This window comes from Rousettus aegyptiacus, unplaced genomic scaffold, assembly GCF_014176215.1.
Source record: "Rousettus aegyptiacus isolate mRouAeg1 unplaced genomic scaffold, mRouAeg1.p scaffold_m13_p_19, whole genome shotgun sequence".
NCBI lineage: Eukaryota > Metazoa > Chordata > Mammalia > Chiroptera > Pteropodidae > Rousettus > Rousettus aegyptiacus.
In genome coordinates, this window is record NW_023416294.1 from 3432775 (window position 1) to 3459201 (window position 26427).

Below are 26427 nucleotides of genomic sequence, written 5' to 3' on the forward strand. Positions count from 1 at the left end.
CTGATTTCTCAAAAGAAACTGCGCAGGACAGAAGGGCTCGGCACAAATTAGTCGACGAGATGAAGACCCAGGATCTACCACCAAGAATACTTTATCCAGCAAAGCCGTCATGTAGAGTCGAAGGACAGATAAAGAGCTTCCCAGACAAAAATAAGCCAAAGGAATTTATCACCACCAAACCAGCACTACAGGAAATGTTGGAGGGACTTCTTTATGAAGAAAAAGCATGTACCAAAAACAGGAATAAAGGATGGTAACAACTACCTTCCTATCAACCGGTACCTCGAATGGAAAAGAATTAAGCGCTCTAGCTAAAAGGTAGAGTGATGAGTGGATAGGAAAACAATGGCCTCACATGCTGTCCACAAGAGACTCGCTTCACATTAAAAGGCGCACGCAGACCGAAAGGAAGGGGCCGGAAAAAGATACTGGTTCCGTGGACCTAGAAGGTACTTAAGTCAGGCAGAGAGAGATAAACACTGTAGGAATCTAAGGAATAAAAAGAACAAACTAATCAAAAACAGATTCACGAATACAGTGGACAATTTGGTGATGGCCGGAGGGGAGGGGGTTGGGGGGCTGGGAAATGGGGTGACGGGTTGAAGAGGTACAAATCAGGAGCTGATGGGTGGTCGCGGGGTGGGGAGCTCGGCAGAGGGAACGCAGTCGGCGTTATTAGCCAGGTGGAGGGCCAGGGGAGGGAGGGAGCAATTGGAGGGATCGCTTTATATATTATTTAGATGCCTAAGCCGTGTCCTGTATACTCGAAGCTCATTACAATAAATAAAAAACACAGCTTCTACGAGAATATACATGGAGACAAAATTCCGCACGCACACATTTCCAGCAGGTTTATTTATAATCGCCGAAACCTTGGAAGTGACCAAGATGCCTTTCAGCAGGTGACGGATAAATAAACCGTGTCCACCCAGGCCGTGGAATATCACTCAGCCCTAAAAGGAAGCGAGCTGTCCGGCCGTGAGAAGCCATGACGGACCTTAAATCCATGTGGCCGCGTGAGGGACGCTCACCGGAGAAAGCTACACACCGTGCGACTCCGACTCTGCGCCGTTCTGGGAAAGGAAAACCCTGCAGAGACGGGATGCGGGAAGGGCGCATGGGCAGGCGGAGCGCGGGGGCGTCCAGGGCGCCGGGCGCGCTCCGTGGGGCGCTGCGGCGGGGGACACACGCCATTCATTACACGTGTGTCCAGAGCCGCGGGACGGACCGACGGCGAAGCTGGCGGAGAGCGCGAGCTTAGCCGGGGCCGGCGCTCCGGAGCTGGCCCGCCGACCGCGACCACGCGGCGCGCCGACTTACGGCCGCGCGAGGCAGACGGCGACGGCTTTCCCTGCTCACGAAACGGTCCGCCCGGTCTCCGTGTTCAGAAACGCCTGTGCAGCGCGACGTGCGTGAGACCGCCTCGTCCGCGCGCTCGGCGCGTGGTCGCGGAGCACGTGCCGACTCGCGGCTGGGGCGCCGCAGAGTGCCGGGGACCCCGTTCCTCCCCGGAGCCTCCTGGCGACACATCTCCCCCGCCCCCGCCACCCCCCTCTGCTCACGCACCCCCCTCCGGGCTGCTTCCACCCGCAGACGAACCCGCGGCCGCGTCTCTCCCAAAGCGCCCACGGCGCCCCGCGCCGACTCAACTCTCCTCCCCGGGCATCGCTGCCCATCTCCTAGCTTTCCGTGGTGAGATATTTACCTCGCGCCCATCGATCTTTTCGTATTCATGGCCTCGAATGCTGACTTTAATTGTCGTTTTCATCCAAAGCATCACAAACTGCTGGGCTGGGATTAATACATGGGAATCTGGCTGGGGCCACGCTACCAAGGGAGTATTTGGTTCATCTGTGGAGAAACTGTCAGCTTTTCGATTCCTTTTTAGCCCTTCCTCCTCCCTCCACTTGAAAAGCACCCTCTGGACCCCAGACTGTGTGGGCCTTAAGCCTGAATCTCATTTGTAAAGCCCGGAGCCCATTAACTATTTAATTTTTCATAAGATTGATCCTGCAACGGTCTAAAATATTTCTCCCCTAAAACACTCTGAACGGAAATCTCCCATGGGAAGAAAAAATGCTCCTGTTTTATTCGTGCGTTCAGAGCGACACACCGCAAGGAAGAGGTCCACAAATATTATTTTTCAGTAAGGTGCTCAAGGTATAATGATACCAATTTATATAGGATGATAGTTTTGAATTACCGACGGTGGGCTGAAGGATAGCTTATAAATGAAATGTTTTATTTCCAAAGCTTTCTCATCTTGCTCCCCGAATGAAACAAATACAGAAAATAAGCTATTTCGAGAGCAATTTGTTACTTAACTGTGGACAACAAGAGCGAGCTTATCAAAAAATGAGAACTTCCTGACCAGGCTTTTGTCTTCCGAAAAAAAAAAATACTTGGAAATGGGAAAATCGGGCTCCTTTGTCTCCGGGTGTGGATGTGAGCTGCATGGAAAGCCCACATTGTAGAGAGTTCCCTTATTCCAGGTAATCGTGGCCCAAACAGGTGTAAAGCCGCGGTTGACAGTCACCACTTGTGATACGCCATCCAGGAGGTATCAAGGTCTTGCCCGAGGCGGGCACTATCACAGACAACTAGGAGCTCACATTCTGGCTCCTGGCCCTGGCAGCCACAGACCTGGTTTGAATCCTGGGTCTCTGGCTCGCTCCCCAGAATAGTTACCTCCAAGTTGGAGGCGGTAACCATAATCGTAGGCGGCTGCTTAGAGAAATAAAGCAGGAGGATTGCGTCCCAAACATTTAGCTCACATGGCGCATGCTCAACACAGCTTTGCTCTTACCACGGAGTCGGAAAAAAATCTGGCAAAGAGGTAGTAGACTTCTCGGGGTGACCATTTCACAAGCTGGAGAAATGTCTGATTATTACTTTACACCTAAAACGCACATCATGCCGTATGTCACTGGAAAATGAAAATACATTTTGCAACATCACCTGCCCTCATCGAGGCCTTCTTATTGCAGCTGATTTGGCTCTCTCTCTTTTTTTATTTCTACAAGGTAGACAAAATACTGGAGCAAAATGCTGTGAAGTAAGGGGGAAAAAAAAAACATGTTTCAGCCACCCACCATGAATAATAATGAAAGAATTTGCACCTACTCAAGGCAACTCCACAGAACGCAGGAAGCTCCAAAAAGTTGCCCTAAAGCTATGTTAGTTGGTCCTGGGTCTGACTGACAGGTTAATAGTGGGCCTCAAACATTCCTTCTGAGCACTGAGGTTTTAGAAACATGAGAATATGTACTCGTGGCACCTGGCGTGGAGAATGCCAGGCATTGTCGCACGAGCCAGCTCTGATCTATGGTCCGCCGGTCTCCTCCAGCAGGTACGGAGGGTCAGGGACACATTCTGCTGCCTCTGGCCCGAGGAAGGCAATTCTTCGTTAGCTTATGCAGGGTCAGAAGTGTCGGCAACATCTCATACGCCGGGACACAGCTGTCAACGCACGCACAGATTCACCGTCTCCGGTGGGAGGCGAGGTCCGTTTAATGCATGGAAACTTGATCTCGCGCTTCGTCCCAAAATAAACGGGCCAGATTTCCAAACCTTCGGTCTTACTCGCCTCCATTACGTGGAGCCTAAGAGATCCTGCAGATGGGGTTATTGACTATATTCCTAGTGTATGTAGTCAAGTTGCAAAGTTGCCACTTTGTAGAAAAAAAAAAATAGCACGCGACCCAAAATCAAAGTCCAACGGCCGGATGATTTATCTGAATCCTATAACCTGTTCGAGCTACAGAAATTCCGTGCTGGCTCGCGGGGTGTGTGTCGGGGATGAGCCATTGTTGTTTGTGACGGCTTCTTCCTTTGAGTTCGCTCGAGGATATTTTTAGAGAGATGTCAGCAGAGAATTATAACCATCGAATGGAAGATACGCTTTTCGCCTGATCACATGTGAATCAAACACGGTCTGAGACTCGGTTATTCAGGTGCCGCCTGGACATGAATGTCTAAGGCCGCTGAGGAACTGGGAGCCGGGGGTGAACTCCCCACCTCGGGACCTCCCCGGGCTGACCGAGGGCACGGGGGCAGCTGCCATCACCGCTAATGCCTGAGCGAGGAGCAAAGGGGGGCTCCGGCTTTGTCTCAAACACTGTGCGTTACAGGGGAGCGTGCCCGCCACAAGCAGAGCACAAGTGCGGTCCTCACGGCCATGGCCGAAACGCCCGTCGCTGAGCCCGGAGCCGGGCGGACCTCATCTGCTCACACCTCCATCCAGGCGGTTCTGCTCACGCCTTCATCTGGGGATCCTTTCTCATTTCACTCGGTTACACATCTACCGCACTAAAGCCAAATGTTCACTCAGAACACGGGGAGAAGAGACCCCCGATCGCTTTCCAAATAGCTACGGAAAGGTCAGCAAAATGAACCGATGAGGCTGCTTCACGCATTATTTCAGGAAACTTTTTCGTTCTCCTGGTCGACGCGGACAACCGAGATCTCGTATTGAGAACGTGGGTTCCCTCGTGCGTTCATAGTCTCTACATATCAGCGCACCTCAAATTAAAAGGCTTACTTATCACCTGGGGACCAAGTTCTCAGACCCCTGGCGTGACGTCTGAGAACCTGAATTTTCGAAAAGCTGCTAAATGGTGCCTAAGGCCCATGTCTTCGGGAGAAAAGTCACGTGCGATGAGATGTGTAATCGATGTCGACACGTACCCCGAGGAGACAGTTGGTATCGTACAGACGGATCCCGAGACTGCGCTAGAATGCCGGGCAATTCCCCACGCAGCTTCGAGGCACAGAGAATAACCACGTGATGAGGACGACCAGGCAGGTTAAGCAGCAGAGCCCCGAGCGCGCGAAACGCCGTCATCCGACACGCCACCCTCTCTTCACGGCCCTGGTGACCCCTCTGCATTGGCACCTGAGCTGCTACGACGTCTGGCAAATTCTGCGTTGTGCCCGGTCGTGACGGAAAAGCTGCGATTCCCTCCATTCAACCCGCCGTCGCCCTCACCGGGGGTGCGAGGCGTGACGCCCCCGCCCGCTCCGGCATCTGCCCGCACCACCTGGGCTGCTCTCAAGTCTCGGGTGTGCTCATCGATGCAGCGAGAACCTGCACCTTCCCCGGGGCGTCCCAGTGCCTGGAAATTACTGGAATCAGTCCGGCGAGTTCTCACGCTCACACAGCACGGCGTCGCTGTCTCGTGTCCGTGACACACACACACACACACACACACACACACACACACACACGGAGCAGCGGTGAGGTGTGCGTTCGATGATAACACACACGTGCGCCCGGCAGGAAACCCACAGTCGGCGTGCCTGGGCGTCGGAGGATGCCATAGTGGACAGCGCCCTCGGTCACCAGTTCCCTCGGGGCAGAGAGCAGCGGCCGACCCAGGCAGCAGGCGCTTGGACTGGCGCTGAGGACGAACTCCCAGCTCCCCCCGTCTTGACCCAGCAATGCCACCAGGTGGGTGTCCTGCGCTGGGCCGGCTTGTGGGAAGAAAGGCGTGGCGATTCTGGTGGCGTATCTGGTCCTTGGCACTGCCACCCGCCGCAATTGTCCTGAGAGGCGATCCACGCTTGGTCACAGAGAAGACGTGTGTCCCGATGCCTGCAGGCACCATGCCTACGATGCGAGGTGCTGGAAACCTCCAGAGACAGGTCAGCCGGGAATATCGCCAGCAATGTCCGACGGCAGGGGTGGCCCCAAACGCCCTGGCCGAGCAGGGACACGGCCTCCGGAGACGACTCACACCAGCCTCCCGCATTCCGTGGTTCCTGATGCCCTCTCTACCACGCCGCCCACACCCGCTGCCCCTGCGGGGCCACACGTCCCGCACATCGGCTTCTACCCTCGAGAAAGCCGAAGACGTGAAATGACAGCGACAGTTCACTCATTAGATAAAGGAGAATCATGATGATAATAATTAATAATAATAATAATAATAAAGCTGTTAGCATACGTTGAACACTTCTCGTACGTCACGGACCATGCCGACTAGTCTAAATACACGACTTCATTTAAATCCGATGGATTAATTCAACTAATTCAAGCAAGTAACATAATTCTATGTGGGGGGACGGCTGTATTCAATTTTCTGATGGCCCCGAATTGGGTCATGACGTTGACCGGACATTCAAGTCCATTCCTGATGCCCCTTTTCGACCTCGCCTTCCAAATACACACATTGGTACTCGCTGGAATATTATTTGACCATCGCGTTAACGTAGCCTCCCAAATGCTAATAAATACTTCGTTTCTATGCGTGGAAACATTTCACTAGCAAAGGACGTGTGCTCACTGCAAGCAGCGGACCTGGGATGGGCTCACCCGCAGCACGCCTGCCATACCCACACTGACGTCCTCCTGATCCCGAAACCCACTGTTGCATTCTGAACACAGACATCTTCACGGGACGTGAGCCTCGCTCAAGGACCCAGGACTATCTGCGGCTGGAGGGGTGTGGGCACGTCCAGCGTCTCCGCTAGTCCAGCTGGGCACAAAGCCGTGTACTGCGGGGTCACGCACCTCTCAGACTCCACCTTCCCACCTGCACACTGGACGTGATGCTAAAAACATCCCATACCATGGTCATCGGGAGTAAACGGATCCATCCATGTACAACGTTTCCATCAGCAAGCAGAATATATACCGAAGGCTTTTGCCAGTGTAGCTACTGTCAGTCAATAAATGTTTAATTGTTACTGTGTGGTTGCTATTACTCAGATTATTAAAACGCTACGGCATGTTTTATTAATCCTGTTTGAATTAATTGGGGTACTGACTGCCCGATAATTTATGATGGAATCTTCTTTATGGAAACGATTTACAAAACAGTGTTAAAACCCGCTCATTTTACTTTGAGATATAAATTCGAGGTAAAATAATATCCATCCTTGGGCTCAAGACCATGAAAGTAAGCTTCGGGCTTTGTAAAAATGGCACCGTCGTCACAGAGTTTGTGAAACCCAGAGGCAGAGTGATTTATAAGCTAAATTAACTTAGAGAACCGAAGTCAATATTCCACACCGTGAATTTCGCAGTAAATATTACGACCCAAAGTCCGAATCGCCAGACCCGCCTCGGCCCGGCCCCACTCACCTGCCTCCAAGGGTCTCCGTCTCTTTCTACACAGTGTCTGCATCTCTAGCCCAAGGCTGCAACAATCTCTTTCTCCAGAAAATTTCCTATTTTCTCGCAAAGGCGGATTCACTGGATCCTGATCTGTCTGTCCCTGTGGCCGTCCCCGGTCTGTCTTTAACCGCGGACTAGTCCTGAGTGTCGGCTCCGCGGCAGGACGTGTTAAGGAGCCCGCTAGGCACGTTTGCGGGGCACGTGGTCAGTGCACATGAGTCATTCAACTTTCGAGAGCCAGGAGGCTGCCCGGCTGCATGGACATCGGAGTCCGCAGTGGGGACAGCCACGGGGAGCCACCGTGGTCTGCAGAGGTGACCGCCAGGGTCTAGGCGCATATACACCTGGAGCCTGGTGGTCTCTCTCCAAGACCGGGGGCCAGAACTGTCCAGCGGGGAAGAACACCGATCGGGTCCCGGGAGCAGTGTCGGCCAGAGGGACCAGGAGCTTCCTCTCCCCGGCAGGAAACAGCCATTCTGAGCACGGCGGTGTTGGTACAAGGCACGATCGCAGGACACCGGGGTGCAAGACACAGCCCCGGACGAGAGCGAGCAGGGGCCATGCATGGAGCCACGGGATGCTCGGCTCTTGGCGAGAGAGGCTGGGAGCAAACGTGAGCGCGCTGTCGCGCACGCGCTGAGTTATCGTCGCCTTCGGCGCACGCACGGCCGCGCAGACGCACGCGCAAACGCACAGTTGTCACCTACACGTGTGGTTGCCAAAAGTCCGCGGACGCCGTTCTGCTCAAAGCCTCCCATCTTTCATCGGATCGAAGGGACCGCAAGCCTCCTGGGCCAGCGACGGCCGAGCCACACCGGCCGCTGTGGACAGGACCCGCGTTTTGCCGAGACGTGTCTCCTCGCCGAGACGCCCTCTCTGAAACGCCGCGAGCATAAAATGACAAAGAATTTCCAGGGCGGAAGCATGTGCCTTATTCGCGAGTGTGCAAAGTCCTTCTATTTCACAATAAAGCGCAAGGTCCTTTCGCGGCCAGCCTTCCCCTCCCGCAAACGGCAAGCCCTGAGCAAAACCCAAACGTCACCTCATGCAAACAAAGCGAAAGTTTTTTTCTTCCGCAGAGTCAGCACGCAGAGCTTCCGAGGCTGTCGCGGGTGCTGATTCCCTGAAGATTTTCTTCTCCCCAAAGCGCGGGATGTTTACTTACGACGTTTCAGACGCACAAAGGCGTTTCCCAGACGGTTGTTACCGGCGAAATTGGCGGGCGAGGTGCCGCGGCCCCGGCAGAGCCGTCTGACAGGCGGTCCCGCCTTCCGCCGGTTCAGGTTGGGAGCCCGAAAGTGCTCTCATTTAGTCATTTTTTCGTTCTCTCCCGGCTGCTGCCTTACTTCGCAATGGAAAAATATTATGACAACATTGCTCTTTCTGTAACTGTTCTGCAGACGCTGCAAACGCGAACGTGCGCCAGTGTTACATTTTCACGATGTTACAATGTCGCATTTTGCCGCGGCTGCCTCAAAGGAGGTTACCTAGGTGAATGTCGTCACTGAGCACCTGTTTTAAAATGCAAGTAAGTGATAAACATAGCCCTAACCATCGGAAGCCACCTCCCTCCAAATTAGACTCGATGGCTGTGACTGCTGTTTGCGACCTTACGCGCATGACATTTTGTCTTGGGTACAGGAAGCATCTATCTGGTCAACTCCCCAAACGGCAGAGATGGGTCACGTTTTAATTTTCTGCGTCCGTGCTGGGTGGAGTGCCTGATGGACAAGGCCAATGTCACCTCGAGAAGGCGTCGTGTATGAAAATTTGCTACTTTGTAACCTGCCTTCGCTTTAGTTTTTATGGCTTGGGAGCGAATACAGTGACTTCCACGGAGAGTCCTCCCGCAAGGAAACGCCTTTGCTACTGGTAAGGGAACGCAGAGCATCAAGCCGGCACCCTTCCCACGCCGGGGCTCGGCTGCGGTGACAGGTGGAGCCCAGGTGGGCGGGTCCCGAGGACAAAGACGGCAGCTCCCAGCGGACTGGGAGGCGTGAGTCTTCAGACTGCAGGCAGGGAGGCCCATAACCTCAGGGGACCAAGACGAAGAAAAGACCCCATTTATCCCGTTTCCTCAGGCTAGACTCCACACCACAATGCATAAAGCTGTGTCCAGGGACACCTGTGGCCACATGCTCCCCTTTCTCATCAAAAAATAAATAAATAAATAGATAAATACAAAGGAAAGAAAGAAAAGCAAGATCCAGGCACAGGATCCGGATCCTGTTTCTGCCCCTCGCCCGCCGCGAGGGGCGGCTGGGACGAGCTCCTGCGGGTGGGTCCGTGTGTCCGGGCTCACACGTCTGTAACGCGGGGCGAGAGTGTCCGCTCGTCGGAGGACCGCGTGAGGACGCCCCCGAACGCCCCACGCGTGGAGGGAGGAAGCGCCCAGCGGGCGGGCTTCCGGGCTGCGAGCCGTGGCATCGGTGTCATTAGCGGGGCAGGCGGGCGCGGCGTGACCGCAGGGCAGAGTCTGGAGTGGCGGCGACGGGCAGAAGAGCCTCGGGGACAGGCGGCGCGTGACCGCGAGCCTCTCCTTTCCAGGAGCCTCGTGAGAATCGCGTATTAGGTGGAGGGAGCTGCCCGCGTCTGATTAAATCGCACGTTCGGTAACGTGATACGAATAACCTCCGAGGAGCCCTCATTTCCCTCCCTCTCCTCGGGGTACAAATCAGGACGGCTTTGCCACTGCTGTTTGAAGATTCTGGACACACGGCGCCCGGGCGCCGTCCCCGCCCCCTTCCTGTTTCTAACCCTCTTGGCAAAGGCGTTACAACCGATCTAGGAGGAACGAAACCGAGTCGTGACCGTCCGGGGAAAGCCACGCGGGCCGGGCACACGCTCGCAGCTTCGGGGGGCAGGTGGGGTCTCAGCAGCGAGCGCAGGACGCGAGGCCATGGCGGAAGCCGCTCCCCCCTTGCTGCACGGAACACATCCCTCGGGGGGTGTCTGGGGTCCGCCCCTCACCTGTGGGAGCTCGAGTCCAGGTGGAGCGGTAGTAACTCCAGAGGGAAGCAGGTAGAGCAGGGTGACGGCCAGCATCCCGGCCGGCGCGAGGCGCTGGACACCCCCCTCCAGTGATGACAACACGGGGGAGCCCTCGTCGCCAGCGTCTACTCGCATGGCTGACCTTCTCTGATGAGCACTGTGCGCCTGCCACCCGGACAGAGATCCCCGGACCACAGCCACCGGGCTAAAGCGGGCTGTGGGGGCTCGGCCACCGACTCGTGCCCAATGCTCACTGCCTGTCACAGCACCGAGGCCACCATCCTCAGCCTCCGACAGGTCCCACTGTGGCCGAGGCTGCTGACCGGCCAAGGTCGATACCCAGAATACTGAGTGAATGGTAGCACATGGCCACACACACACACACACACACACAGGAGAGGGGAGAGGGAGCAAGAGAGAGAGAGAGAGAGAACCCTCTCCACAGATCAAATACCTAACTGCGAAGCCTGAGACCATAAACATATTGGGAAGGAATGCAAAAGAATTAGAGTATAATTTGGTGGGTAGAGAAAGCTTTCTTTTTTTATTTTTTAGCCGGTCACCAATCCCTACAGCCATGGAAAGAAAAGGCCGTCAGACTGAACCATGAGAATTCATTACAAAACCTTCCATGAATAAAACGAGAACCCAAACAAAAAGGTAGGGAAAATATCCACCGCACGCAATGAGTAGAATAGGAATGTCCTCCACCTGTGCGTGGCCCAAACCCATCAACAATACGAAGGTCGACAACCCAGTAGCAAAGTGCGCAGTGGATATGGACAGGGCATTCGTGAGAGAGAAAAAGTAACCGTGGACCAAAACGTACAGTCTCAACTCCGCGGACGACGGAAAGGGAAATTTAAATAGCGAAGGAGCCCACGTTACCTGACCAGCACAAAAGCGAACACAGCTTTAGACTCATGGTATCTACAGCAGGGAAGATTATAAGAAAGTTGAGGTTAGCATTATCACAGATCATCACTGGGTGTCCGACTCATCGCCAAGGGGAAAATTAAGCGTAAAATGTTTTAGGCGACATCTACGAAAATGCAAAATTTTAATACCCCTGGGGCTAGCTAGCCTTTTCATACTGGGACATTTTTCTTTCGAAAATGTTCCCGTGAGTTTACGCGGATGGAGAAAAATTTTTAGGCGTTTCTTTGTGGGAGGACTCTGGAAGTCACTGTATTTGAATATTTACACTGCTCGAAATACAAAATGCGCCAAGTCGGCAGGAAGTCACGCGTCTCTGCCAGAGACGTGAGGACTAACCCGAAGTCAAACACAGGATGCGGACAGGACAATGATCAAGTTCAAAGTCCAGCGGACAAGGAAAAGGGCAGAACGGCGTTTCGAGTACTGTGTAAAATGCTCCTCATAACACTAAGGGCCGCGTGTTAACATTGTTGCACGAGGTCGGCAACAGACGAAATAAAGAAACACCGTGTGGTAAACCGCGAGGTCGAGGTGGCGTTTCGGGGGCGGCTCACAGGGGACTTTGTCCTCTCGGTTGCTGGGGGCTGTGTTCTTTGGCTTTGCATCACGTGCATTCCTTTGGTCATCAGAGAGAGAAATTTTAGTAAGTGACCAAATAAAAAACAAACCTGCTACTTAATGAAAAGTACGCAGGTGGCAGAGGCCATAGTGACACTGTTTGCTCCCCTCGCAAAGGCGCGTGCGAGACGCCGGGGGACGGACATCTCAGACGTCCGGTGTGGCCTCGCCCCGGCGTGCGGACAGAACCCGGAGCAGGGGAGGGAGCGTGGCTCCCGGCTGCGCGGTGACACCTCACACCCGCGTGGCCGCCCGCCCGCGGCCCGCCCGCCACGGAGAACGCCTCCCGCGCACCTCGGAGCACGGCAGCGCCGCCGCCAAGCCTCGGCACACGCGATCCTATGTCGTTTCCCGTGCATTCATCATGTTTTACTTTCCCTCCAGGGTTGGAAGGAGTCTGCAGCTAAACGCAATTACATCTCAGGAACGACATCCCGGGGACTCTCCGGGGAAGCCCTGCTGCATCCCGAGAGCACGCGCGAAGACCGAGTGCGCACCTGTCCCTCCGAAGCGCGGTGTGTGGCCCCGCGAACTGGGCGTTTACTCTGTGTCACTACGAGTCGCTTTGAGAACGGCGCAGAGCACAGTCATCCAGACGCGAGGCTGTTCCTGGCGGCCCTTGACAAGCCGTGGCATGCCACCGCTTCCCGGGTTTTCCGGAAGTTTCAGGACCTCATTCTGCACCTGGGATTCAGGTCGACGGTGTCTGTCACGGAAACGGTGTCACGTCTCTGCTGTCCGGATCTGTTCGAATGAAAGATGCGTTTGCGGGCAGAGATGGCGGGCCACCACGAAGTGTCGGAAGTCCCGGGAAGCCACCGACAGCAGACGCCGCAGGAAGAATCGAGTCACAGTGACGGGGCTGGAGGTCTCGTTTGATCGCATTCGGAGCTCGGCTGCCATTTGAAACCTGGGGTGATCTGAGAGACTCCCCTTTACCTCTCAACTTCTGTTTCTACTTTGGGAAAGTAGCCTCGCATCGAAAGTATGGAATTACACGGAATTTGCAGACTCCTGCATTTTTTTTTTTTAACGCATGTTATTTGGGATCCGGTCAAAGAAAATCTTAATGCAAAAGGACCGTGCGTGCGCACACATGCAGACACATACGTCCCCAGACACACACTCAGACACGCAGCACACGCACGCACATACACAGAGACACACACACGAAGTCTTCTGAAATCCCGCCAGGGGATTTTTAATGACGACCAGCACCGCCGTGAAAATCGAATCCAATTTTTTGCTCGAGCTGAGTTTTAATACTGGCGTCACAGATGCCGTGGGGTTCGGAAACCAGAAGCCCCGGCTGGCACCCGAAGCGGACCTGGTCTGCTAAACAGGGCGGCATGGTGGGCTGCAGCGGACGGGTGGGGGGCCCGGCTGGCGTAGAGCCCCGGCACGTCACCCGTGAACCGCGGGGCGCTGCGGAAAATACTGAGCCCTCCCGACCCACGGCCACAGATTTGTCTGTCTGCGTGTGTGTCTGTTTGAGAAGAAAAAGGAAAATGCCTCTGACCTCTTTAGAAATCAATGTGGCGCGTCCTGTGTCATTTAAAAACCGGTCTTCGTCCACCACTCATCATATTAGCAGAGATTTTCGGGGGGTTGTTTGTTCCTCTTTTGCTTGTTTGTTCTAGAATCATAACGCTCAGTGCTAGCCGATGCGTGTGCAAAGCCGATAGCGCATATCGGTACGACAAAGCTCTTTCTCCGGTATTTACCTTTATATCCATTTCTGTGCACGAGCTCTTTCTCCATCTCTAGTATTTCTTTTCCTTCATATAGATGTCACACGTGCTTTTTAACTGGTTTGTCGCTGGTCTTTTTAGGGTCCTTTCCTGTTTGTCGTCCGGGAATTTTTAGATTTCACGTTGTTAAACTTAGGGCTGAGGACGCCGGCCGAACGCCGCCCCTTCCCCGTTCCTTGGTCCCCTTGGCACAGGGATCTGCCTCAGAGCCCTCCATGCCTTCATCCAGCCCCCCGTACCCACGCCACGGATGCTCGGGCACTCGGAACGTTCTAGTCATGGAACCCAAGCACCTTCGCTCGCCTCGGCCTGCGGTCGCGTCCGGTCACCGACCGAGCTCGTCCGAAGCCACCGGCCTTCGGTCCTCACGCCTCTGCCATGCTCCGCCCTCGTGGCCCTCTTCCTCATTGCCCAAACCCTCGAGCCCAGGCGCCTCCTGCGACATCCCCCGGCAACAGCCCCATCAGACTGAAAACCACGCAGTTCCACACGCGACATCACGCGGCAGCCGAATCCCACTCTCCGAGCAGAGGCGCGCTGAGACGCAGCCCGCACGTCTCCTCTGCCCGAGTCCTGCCGTGCTTCCACAGAGGGACAGCCACGCTCCGGCCCGCCCCTCACCCTCCGCTCCTGAAACAGCGCTCGCTCTGCAGTCCAGTTCAACGCTAAACTCGGGCGGCAGCTACAGCCGCTGGTCCCTGTTCACGGCCTCCGTAAAGGACGTCTCTGAGGGTCCGGTTGGCGCTGACCCTCCTCCCTGGAAATGCTCTCCGCCCTGAATGCCACGGGACCTCCTGCTCCCAGGGCTCCTCCCCCGTGCCTGGCTGCTCTCTGTTCACTTTGGGGGTTCTTCCCACCCCGCCCGCCTTTCCGTCTTCCACCGGGCCGGCCCCTCTCACGACGCGTTGGGACCGAGCCCATCGTTCGCACATTTCCACGCAGGCGCCGCCTGCCAAGAATAAGGGCGTTGAAGAAATGCAAGATGGGAAATGGACGTATCAACTCCCCGGAGAAACAGACCAGCTCGCAGCCTCACGGCGGAGATCACACGAGAGAATGGCGCAGGGAGCATGGGGGTCGCTTTTCTCGGTCGCGCGATGTGAGTTTTCGGGACGCGTGAACCTGCAGGTTGATTTCTAGACGCTTCTCTTGGATTTAGAGGCATGTAAACCTCGAGTCACAAGCCGCTCGATCGCTGTTCACGTGCTTCGGCATTTGCGAACGAAAATGCTTCAGATGAGAGAGAGAGAGATGCCCTCTCCGTTAGCTGCTTCTTGCAAAGGGAGCTCGAGTTTTTAAGCAAACATCCCCGTTTTATTTTGTTATGTAATTATTCAGAAAGCTACCCTCTGCTTCTGTGTAATCATAAAAGGCTTTTCTTGGAAACAAGGAATGTTCTTCAAAACATACAGATGTACTGAATTCGTAAGACAACGGAGAAATAGCTCGGCAAATTAATGTAGCGGCTTAGGGGAAGAATTTTGTTTTTTAGGGGAAAAAAACCAGTCATCTATTAATATTATATATGGGTCTAGTACAGAGCTCAAAGATTGACAAATAGTCTTTATTCTATTCCAGAGGGACAGTGGTTAAAAAAAAAAGAGAAATCACTGAAAGTTAGACTTTCGATGAGTCAGGACAGGCACGTGCGCCATAATAATTATATAGAAATTAATCGATACGCGTGACTATTGCAGCATAGGCTGGCTTGCTGGCCAAGGAACATCTTAAGACTTCTCTAAGAATCTTGTTACATTGTATTATCACACTCACCAAAGAGACGAAATATTCCACAGAGTCACGCTGCGAAGTATTCTACTGATTCAGAGTAAGAAGGAGTGAAAAAGGTAAATTGATCGACATGCAACACTTTGAGGAGTGATGAGAGGAGCCAGGCTTGCATCGGTATACGTGAAAGGAAAAGACAGCAACTCGGAACCTGCCTCATCGGAATTCTCCGGGGGAAGACGGCGGACCCAAAACCTAGACACCCGACGCGTTCACGGAGGTCGTTAAAGAAAGGCCGGGAGCCCGGAGCGCGGGTCCGGTCTCCTTGCGTCGTAAGACGGCGTGCCGCCCAAGACCTAAACGAAGCAAAGCCAAATGGAACAACGCAGAGCCGAAGTCGAGGTCACCACAGCCGGCGACCCCGGTCGCCTTTGATTCGCTGAGTAAAACGGCAACAGAAACAGCACCAGACGCCACACGCCGAGATTGAACGGTTAAACACTGTCCAGGGAAGGCGGAAAGAACGAGAAAGAAAGGAGAGGAAGGCCGCTCCTCAGAGACCGCGAGCACCCCGGCCGAGTGGAGGCACGTGGACAGCTTGGCCCCGACGGACCGAGCCGGGTCAGCACGACGCCTCGTCCCCGGAGAAGACAGGACATGAGTGAGCGGCCCAGAGCCCGCTGCCCCCCCACGTGGCGGCCTGGCACTCAGAGCCCTGCTCCCTGGCCCTGCCCGCGCCCGAGGCCGCCGAGCCCTGCAGAAGAGATCAGAGAGCCGGGTCGCGCTCCTCATGCATGCTTTTCGAACAGAGCCTCGACGGGCAGCCCTCTCCGACCTCCGCAGCGCGCCCCGTTTCTCAGAACCGGCGTCACGTGCTTAGGAAGGAGGGGAAGAGACGCAGAAGGCGGGGTCACTCTCTGCCACCCTCGGCGAGGCAGCCGGGACGGGGGACACCGGCTGCGGAAGGCCCGCCTCCCGGACCCGGCACCTCCCGAACTCCGCCGAGCCGCGTGCAGAACGGTTAACGGAGCCAGCGCCAGCGGGAACCAGAGCGCCGGCCCGTCCTGTTCCCGCAGGCCGCGGACGCGGGCGGCCCAGGGCTCAGGCTGCCCCTGGCCTGCTGCTCCGCTGCCAGAATCCCTGTTTGCTGCGCGATCTTTTTTCAGGAAAAAAAAAAAAAAAGAGAGAGAAAATTTGCCACCTCTAAAGGCATCGCAAGGTGGGCGGAGATTCACAGATCGGCTCCGCGCCTTAAGTGCACGCGGAAGACACAGACAGACAGACAGACAGACAGGCAGACGTACCGACGCTCCAGTCCATCTCCTCCACGGCGTCCCCGTAGGCGCCGTGTCTGCTTTTCCCGGCAAAGTCCTTGGACGAGAAGAGGGCCGTGTGCACCTGCAGGTACGACACCACCAGCAAGAAGGGAGCGTCTGCGTTCCTGAGGGTGGAAAGAAACAAAAATCCCGAGAGCGATGTGAGCGCGTTTGCCGCCACTCTCCGGAGGGCCGGACCGGCGCGGCGCGGTGACGTTTGTCAGCTCGGAGAACGCCACGGAACGATGCGCCTCGCGGAGCCTCGCCCGCGGGCAGAGGGGCCTCGCCGCGGCAGCTCCGTGGCCCGACGGCGTGGTCCTGCGCTGCCCGGCAGACCGAGGAGCTGCGCGTCTCCTTCCAATCGGCTCTGCGTTCTGCCTCGCCGCCCCCCAGGGGTCTCCCTGAACGAGTGGTCGGCGCTGACATCTTGGACGCTGGACGGGCCGGTCTTTGCACTGGCCCAAATCTATGCTCTCGGGAGTTTCCTGTTCTCGCAAAAGCCTTTCCTACATTCGGAGTCCACCCAAGCCTGCTGCGTCGTTATCGGTGAGGACTCGCAGATGCTCGAGTGTTATCTGTCGCTGCTGATGCGTGGCCCTTGGGACAACCGCTATGAGTCTGGGCGCTGCGGGAAGGTATGGGGTTCACATCCTCACTGGCCGAAAGCGATCAATAACTCACGCCACTTCCCCTTCCCATCGAGCTGACCTCGGAGAAAGCCACTTCACGGCCACGTTCGGCTTCACGTCACAGACTTAATCTTTACATTTTGCCGGAAACCAGCACCAATTCCTTTCCTGCTAAACGGGGACATCGAGTGGGTGCCCTTTGAGGGTTACCGGGCACAGGTGTGCGCTCACCTTTCAGCGCAGGTGGGCGCGGCTCTCAGAGAGGCATGCAGGAAGCCGGAACCCGCCCAGCGGACACACAGCCCAACGAGAGCCGCCGCCTCCCTGTCCCCGGCCGACACGTCGCCCCCAGACTTGTTCTAGCTCTTCCGTCAACTACCTCTGCGAACCCGGGTGGGCGCCCTAAGTCTCTAGGCCGCAGGCTCCTCATTGAAGCGCAGAGAGTTCTGCATCAGCCTCGTCCTGAGGCCAACACCCTCGCACGCCCCAAACGCCACCCCGACCTGTTATCTGGGCTCAGAGATGGCTCGAGCGTGCACAGCTCACTGCCAAGCCTGCAGAAGGTGTGCAGCGATATCGCCACACGAGGTGGTGGATGGATGGGTGGACGGATGGATGGATGGGTGTGTGGACAGATGGATGGATGGGTGGGTAGATGGATGGGTGTGTGGATGGAGGGATGGGTGAGTGTGAAGATGGATGGACGGATGGATGGATGGAAGGGTGGGTACATGGATGGATAGATGGGTGGGTGGGTGGACAGATGGATGGATGGATGCATGGATGGATGGATGGATGGATGGACGGACGGACGGATGGATGTGTGGATGGAGGGATGGGTGAGTGTGAAGATGGATGGACGGATGGATGGATGGAAGGGTGGGTACATGGATGGATAGATGGGTGGGTGGGTGGACAGATGGATGGATGGATGCATGGATGGATGGATGGATGGATGGACGGACGGACGGATGGATGTGTGGATGGATGGATGGATGGATGGATGGATGGATGGATGGATGGATGGATGGGTGGATGGGTGGATAGATGGGTGGGTAGACGGATGAGTGCGTGGATGAATGCACTGTCTAAGAAGCCACTTGCTCGACTACCCAAGAATCTCTTCCCCGCATCCCTTCCCCCACCAGACCCCCAGCTGGGGCGTGTGGTTCACATCCGGGTGTCCCTGGCACTGGCATGGAGATTGGCAGGGGCCCCTCGTCAGGAAAGCCCTGCTCTTCCGTGAAATACGGCATCGGCTGTCTCAGCTGCAGCAGGGCCAGTGAACTCTGGGGATTCATCAGTGCAACATGGTTGTAAGTAAAAAGACCTCTAGGGGTGTGTGTGTGTGTGTGTGTGTGTGTGTGTGTGTGTACATATATGTAGGTAGGTATTCTACATATGTATACATAGACATAAGTGTATTTACACACACACATACCTACGTACATATATGAGGTAGGTATTATATATATATATACGGCATCCCTCCATAACTGGACTCGGCCTGCGGCATGCTCGGCCCGGACTGAGGGGCTCATCCGAACCCCTCCACCCCTAAGTTTGCATCCTGTCGGCCCAGGAATGTCGTCCAGGCAAGAAGTGTTGCTCACCCCGACCGAACGAGACAATTCTCTAGCAATCCACCCTTTCCATCCCGCGCGACCCCGTGCGTCCCCCGTAATTTCTCATCCGATCTCCTTTTCTCACCACGAATTAAAATCAGTATCGGCCCTATGCCTCTCTGGCTTAAACTCTTTGTCAGACAAGTAAAATCGTCCCAGGAACCGTTTATTCCGAAGATGCTCTGTGCCAAATCGCAAGGATTCGACAGGCCCAGCTGGACGTGTGCAAGGCTGGGCCAGAGGGACCCCGCATTCCGCAGTTCTGACTGCGCCAGATTACGATGCCAGGGGAAGCAGATGAAAGGTCGTATCTTCCAGCGACACATTTACCCGCTGGCATGGGTTGTGGGGCATGAGATTTGCAGGCGGTGCTCGTGGAGAGGAGTGTTTATTTACCGCGAAACTACAGACCATGGAAAATGATGAAGAGGACTCTTCCCCACGAGGGCCCTGTGAGGGCTCCGCCTTCCCACAAAGATGTCACGCACCCTGGGAACGCATACTTTCCGTAATTCCGATGTCTCGGTGGCTTCCCTGTAGAGCGTGAGGGGTCAGTGTGTGCTAAAGCCAGACGACAGGGAGACCTTAATGCTCTGGCAAATCGAGGATTCGAAACACTACCATTTGCGACAACATGGATGGACCGCGAGATAATCACGCTAAGAGAAATAAGCCAGACAGGAAAAGTAGAAAATCACATGCTATCCCTTACACGTGAGCTATAAACCTGAAAGCAAAAAACGAACAGGAAAAACAACCAGAGACTCATAGACATGGAGAACAGACTAGTGGCTACCAGAGGGGGAGGGGAGAGGAGGGAGGGGGGAGGGGGGCAGCAGACAGGGGGGGAAAAATTAAAATAATTTATGCAATTATCTGGAGAACGTATGACTCTCAAAAAATAAAATCGTTCTTTGAATGCAAAAAAAATAAAAATAAATAAAATAAAAAATAACAAAATAAAAAGTGTGAAAAAAAAAAAAACTCTGTAGGGTTTGTTTCCCAGGTGGCCCAACGTTAAAGAGACAAAGGCTACCTCGTATAAAGCTCCGCCGAACACCGTTAGCGATTATTTCGCTTCTAATTGTGGCTTCTTAAAACACACACGCACACGTCCTGATTCTATGCACTCCGCATGCCGTGGAGCCTGGAGAACGCAGTGATCGTGGTATCTTTCACGGGACACTGTGAAATCCGATCGCTGGATATCACAAGGGATACAGATCACGCGGGTGCCACGAAGGGAGCCTCGTACCTCGAAATCCCCACTTCAGGGTCGCCATGTGCACGTGCGCAGAGAAAAACAGTGTTTTTCCCTAGCAGCAAAGCACTGTTTTCAACAGCTTTAGGGCGGAAGAGGCCGGTGAAGCTGCCTCTTCACGAAGCAGAATGAATGGCCAAGGCTCGCCTGCCGCTACCGAGAACGATGGAGGAAGTACTTCTCGTTCTACCTGAACAACCTTTTGATGTGTGGCCTTGACTTGCACTGAAGGGAAACTCCTTTGCGAATGAAATTAACTTGATAAATTTACCCATAGCCACGTAGCCGTTATTCCTTTTCGGAATACCCGGATACTTCTCCATCATCCTGATAATGATCAGATTGCCAGCATTAGACTGGGAGGCATTCTCCTTTGGGGACACGTGGAGAAGGGGGTGTCCAATTCCTGACTCTTCTCCCAGCTCACCCGCACCCAGAACTGATCAGCAAGTCAGCCAAGGATATGGCATCGCCGAGAAGGCACCAAGCTCCTTATGGTCCATGACCGAGAAGACGCTTCGCGAAGATCTAGCTCTCCGGACCGTGACCCACGGGGCTGCGGCTGAGGACGCACCAGCTCCGAGACTCTGGCTCCTCACAAGACAACGCCTCTTTACACACTCGCAGGGTTGTTTTGTAGCACAAAGAGGTGATGTGTGTGAGACGTGCCCTCCACAATGTATGTCTCTACCTCGCCTGGCGTATAACTGGAAAGGTCAGGTACACGCGAACGTCCCTCGAGGCCGAGGGAGAAAGCTGGATGGGTGGAGCACCCATCATTCAGCGCCCATAAGGAGGGCTGGGCGCCTCTCAGAAGTGTACGCTTCATCCCTGCCTGTGAGAAGAGCAAGAATTTCTCGCTAATTAAAGCGTATTAGGATGACCTGTTTCTTGAATTACGGTACAGCTAACAACATACAGTGAGCTAATTATCCTGCTCTCTAAGAGTTCAAGCATCTCCCCGAGATAAATTTTATCCCGAAAAGAGTCAATTAGGGTGAGGGATCACGGAGTGCGTAATTATATATTGCAAACCAACCCCCTCCTCGATTCGGACGTGTGCACTTGGCACCCCAGGGCACACACCGGCTCTGGCTCAAGGGACCTCATTTGAGAGCATCGCGGAAAGACGGAGCATCTTCACCTTCTGCCCGGTCATTCCCATCGTCACGACGCTAGTTAGCATCTCAAGAACCAGCCCTCGAGTACCAAGTCATTTCGGAAACAAGATTTAGAGAGAGACTATCAAGCGTTTAAATCATTTTCCTCGTGGGCTGTGACCCATGAACCGAGCAGGGACTGTGTCCCCAGTACAGCTTTTTGTGTTAATACATCGAAATCAGGCACCGGATTCAACTGGGAAAATGTCGACTCCCAAAGCACTTGAATGAATTTCGCAAACACGGTCCCTGCTTGGATCACCGTTCCTTCTTCTGCCTCTGACCAACTCTAAACCTGTTCCTCACTCACACAGGTGGTACGCCCTGCCTAAACGGGTCAGGATATTCTGCTCAAAGAGATGACTCGGAGAAACGAGTCTTCCAGAGCTCGAAAAACACTTTCACAAATACGGGGATGTCGCCGTCGCGATCGTCCTTTGGCGACACGTTGAGGCAATTCTCTCAAGATTGTGGGGTCTCGCATTCTGTGAATCCCATATCTAATGTAACACGAAACTACGATTTTACCCAAGGATGAGTCTACCTGGCTGCTTTAAATCTTTGTGACTTGGCTTAACGTACGTAGAAGATTGTTTTTGCGAATAGCTTCGCGGTATATACATACAAGTATTTCCACTAAAATGGATCACGCATGCCTTGCTCCGAAAAGGGGGACAGCCATTTACACTGGAATCATCTCTTTTGAAGAACAAACCCCTTGAGAATAACTTGAAAACCTCTAATTACGGTATTGCTAGAACATATTAAGTCTCTGGTTCCGGAATAAAATTTCAGAAACCTCAGTAAAATCAAGACAAACCGGTTGGGCTTCAATAGCCTCATAAGAATCACATGTGGTTTGCTCCCTTCCCAGAATCACGTGCCGAGGAATCCAGCAAGACGCCTTGTAATCCATGAATAGTCTTATACTCTACAGCTACATTTCTGTCCAAAAACAAAACAAAACAAAACAAAAACACCTGTTGTAAACATCTGATTCACTCTGAAAGCGGGCATTGCACTATTAATCTCCTCTGGGTTTCTGAGGGATTTCTGGTGGGTGGAAAGTGATTTGGCTATTGCAGAAATTTCGCCGAGCAGCAGAGTGCTACGTTTTCACGTACGTGGAGGGGTCTGCAATCCTTGGGACCCCGCTGTGTGCTAGAATGGCCATTCGCTTACGGATACAATACAGTACGTACACTGAACCCACGAGGAAAGGACTTCATTGGTCATGCAGATGGTGAGCCATTTAGAGTCTCGACCAGAGAATTTTAAAACAGGATGCAAACGGGAAGTATCAGATGCTATTACTCTTTCAAGAAAAGCATCATTTGAGAAAGCCTGTTAAGTATCTGTGTCCGTCTTTTTGGGCGATGATGAAAGATACGTATCTCGTAACATTCTAAAGCTGTCGCATTAGCTCACACTTTGGTATCACCTTCTAGAGAAATCTGGGGGCATAATAACGGCTGTGGCGTTTGTCCAAAATAGCAAGACTATGCCCCAAACATGCTCCTGTATTTCTCAGAGGATTCTACGGTCCACGCGGTTTAGAGTCTCGCGGACGGCTCGTTCACGTGAAGATGTGTGGCCTTACTCAAGGACCGTCCCCGGGCGAGACCGGCCGTGTCCAGTTTCGGCAAGCGGTCGGGTGCTCCTGACGCCCTGTGAGGGGTCGCACCCCATAACCACAGTCGGGGACTTTCCTCCTCTCTTCTGAGTCTCCCGTGGAGCGTTACCAGGGCCACCCATTACGCAGAACCACGTACGAAGCTACCCGAGGCGGTCGCGCTGCGGCCGGGCTGACGCGAACCCCGCGGGCACCAGGCGCGGCCGGCCGCCCCCGAGGGTCGCGTGTCTGCGTGTGGCAGCCGGTGGTTAGGGCTCCCGCAGGCACCGCCGAACCCACAGCGTCCCGCGTGCAGGACATGGTGGTCAGCAGGCGCCTCCCCCTCCTTCCCTCGGTCAGGCCACCTGGCCCGGCCGTGCCGTGCCCTTCGCCGCCGCCTCCGCGGAGCCTGGCCGCGGTGGCCGTCGCACGTGCAGGGGACAGGCGGCTGCGGGCCCGGCCCGGCCCCCGCCCCGTGGGGACCCCGCGGGCGGCGGCGGCGGCGGCTCGAGCGGCGGTACCCACCGTCGGATGAAGCGCGCCGCGTCCGCCGTGAGCCTCTGCGTCAGGTTGTCGTAGGACAGCGGCTGCTGCGTGACCTCGCGGTTCGTCATGAGGAAGCAGTTCAGCGGCCGGAAGAAATGCAGGAAGCCGAGCAGGGCGCCGAGGCCGGCGGCGGCCAGCAGCAGCAGGCAGGCGAAGACGGGGCGCGGCACGCGCAGCAGCCCCAGGCGCCCCAGAGCCGCCAGCGTGGCCAGCGCCACGGCCGTGACCTGCAGCGGCACGAGCGCCAGCAGCCGCACGGCCGAGGAGAAGACGCTGCCCGCGCCTGCCTTGCAGTCCCGCAGGTTGGTCAGCGGGAGCCCGTGGAAGTACTCGAAGCCGTGGCTCAGCGGGTGGTGGCAGAAGTCGCTGCTGTTGTCGCAGTGCAGCCCGAGGTGCCACTTGCCTGCGGACACACGCGGGCGATGCGCTCAGGCCCGAGGGACAGCGCGCCCTGAGGGGAGGTCGCCTCCCGCCCCCACCTGCACGCGCACAGCTCCGCCTGTCCGCCGGCCCGAGGACCCGCCCTCGGGCTCCCCTCGCTTTCGCTGCTTTTAGCATCAACGCTACGGTGTGAACTTACTCACTCTACCAGGAAACGAAAAGCCGCTTAGTGACTGAGGAATAAAATAAAATAAAATATAGAATAGAATAGAGTAGAGTAGAGTAGAGTAGAGTAGAGTAGAGTAGAGTAGAAAAGAAAAGAAAAGAATAGAAAAGAATAGAATAGAATAGAATAGAATAGAATAGAATAGAATAGAATAGAAAAGAAAAGAAAACAAAACCAAAACAAAACAGAACAAAACAAAAGCTGGACACCTAACGTATTTCACGGGCAGGAGACGTAACTGCACAGGCACACGCAGTGTTTTTCTGGGATGGGTGCTTGCTAAATGCATTTTCTTACAATTAAAGTCTTGCGAAGCAACTTGATTTTTGTTCCCTGAATGCTAAAAGTGGAAATGAACCCGCTCTCGAAAAATTAGCCCGAGGCACGAGGACATCGTATCCATAACTCGGCAATTATTTTAAGCACCTGTGAACGTTTGTTATAAAATGTTAATTAGACCAGGAAATTGGTGAGAGCCTCGAAAAGGAAAAATGATCCCGGTTTCGTGACGAGATGTGTGAGGAACGAGAATGCCCGTTCTGCTCCTACGACATGTCGTAGGATTCGTCCGGCGAACCGCGCAGACACGACCTCGTCGGGTCAAATGGAAGAGGGCGCCGTGCAAATCACTGGGACAAAATCGACGCGGGAACATCGACTGAGGCGAATCGTGACGCAATTTTCGTATTAGAATGAAAAACGAAAATCTTTATCCATAGCATGGCGTGTATACGTTTTCGTGGGCTCCCTGTCTGTCTATGCATGTATGTATGTATGTATGTATGTATGTATGTACGTACACACGCATGCATGCATCCGTCATCTGTCCCATCTGTCCATCCGTCCGTCTATCCATCAATGAATCATTCATCATCCACAATCCATCCATCCATCTCATTTATTTAGCTGTGCACCCTCATCTCTCTCAGTTATGTTATCTATCATTACATATACCCATACGTCCATTTGTCCATCCATCTGTGTCTGTCACTACTATCTATGGATCTATGGATCTATCTATTTACCATCATCTATCTATCTAACCTATATATTATCTCTCTATCTACCTATCATCTACCTAATCTATCTATTATCTATCTATCTAATCTATTATCTATCTCTCTATGTACCTATCATCTATCTGTCTAATCTATTATCTATCTATTTATCATCTATCTATCTTTTATCTATCTGTCTATCTATCTATCTATCTATCTATCTATCTATCTATCTATGTACCTATCATCTATCTATCTAATCTATTATCTATTTATCATCTATCTATCTAATCTATCTATTATCTATCTATCTATCATCTATCTAATCTATCTATAATCTATCATCTATAATCTATTATGTATTTATCATCTATCTAATCTATTATCTATCTATTTATCATGTATCTATCGAATCTATTATCTATCTATCTATCTATCTATCATCTATCTAATCTATTATCTATCTATCTATCTAATCTATTATGTATCCACCTACCTACCTATCATCTATTTATCTATCTCCCATCCATCTATACGTCTGCCCATCCATTTCCACCTACTTATCCATCTATCTTCTGTGTACCTGTCCACCTGTTCATCCGTCCACACACACACACACGCACATAATCACACGTATCTACACATTCAGAAAGCACAGACGGGGGCATTGGGTTTTCATTCAGAACCGAAATGACTTCTTCCCCATTTAAAGTCGCGACGCCGACCCTAAGAAGGCTGCCGTCGGCCCGCACGCCCCCCGGCCGACGTGCCCGGGCCCTGGCCCCCTCCGCAGCTGCCCTCACCTATCAGAGCTGTCGAGTAGCCTTGGTTCCTCAGGAGCGTGGCGAATGTGGTCTCGCTGGCGGGCAGTCCCCCAGAGGAGGCCGAGAAGATGAACACCCCGACTCGAGACTGTGACGCCATGCCTGCAGCGGGGAAGTCACGCGTTAGGACCGGGGCCCCAGCGCGGCGGGAGCCGGGGGGCGGGGCGCCCCGGGAGGTCGGCGGCCAGGGCCGCGCGGCCGGGAGCTCACCTGAGCGGACGGGGTAGCGGCCGGTCATGAAGGCTGCCCTGCTCGGCGTGCACAGGGGCGACGCCGCCAGGTGCTGCGTGAGCTTCGCGCCCGCGTCGGCCAAGGCGTCGATGTTGGGAGTCCTGCAATGAGACAACCGTGTGGCTCCGAGGGCTGCGGGGAGGCGGCTTTCTCCGGGGATTCTCGCAGGGGGTCGGTCCAGGGCACCAGGGGCCGCGCGGGGCTGTGCGGGCCGGGAGAGGGGCGGGAACGGGAGAGGGGGCGCGGGGCCAGGACTCAGAACGAGAGACAATAGAACCGCGCTGAGCCATGGGCTCTGCACCTGTCCACTTAGCCCTGGAGTAGAACAGAGCAGGGGGGTGAGCGGCACCAGAGACTCATTCCTTCCGCTCCCGTGAGCCCCCAGTGACCTCCGTGGCCCCAAAGGACAGAGCCCTGGGGACGGCTTGACTCTCCCTTCCACCCACATGCTACGGGAGGCCGCAGAGCAGCTGC

General features: G+C 54.3%; 1 protein-coding gene across 4 annotated transcripts in view; it reads right to left on the minus strand.

The window, feature by feature from the left end:
* STS (steroid sulfatase) overlaps positions 1-26427 on the minus strand; it is a 96461-nt gene that overhangs the window by 23410 nt on the left and 46624 nt on the right. For all 4 annotated transcript variants that reach the window (XM_016123774.2, XM_016123772.2, XM_016123773.2 and 1 more), the window contains exons 3-6: positions 25933-26054; positions 25702-25824; positions 23273-23696; positions 16449-16585 (exon numbers count right to left, since the gene is read on the minus strand). In XM_016123774.2, coding sequence (XP_015979260.2) covers positions 16449-16585; positions 23273-23696; positions 25702-25824; positions 25933-26054 — 806 coding nt within the window. The remainder of the gene's footprint in view (positions 1-16448; positions 16586-23272; positions 23697-25701; positions 25825-25932; positions 26055-26427) is intronic.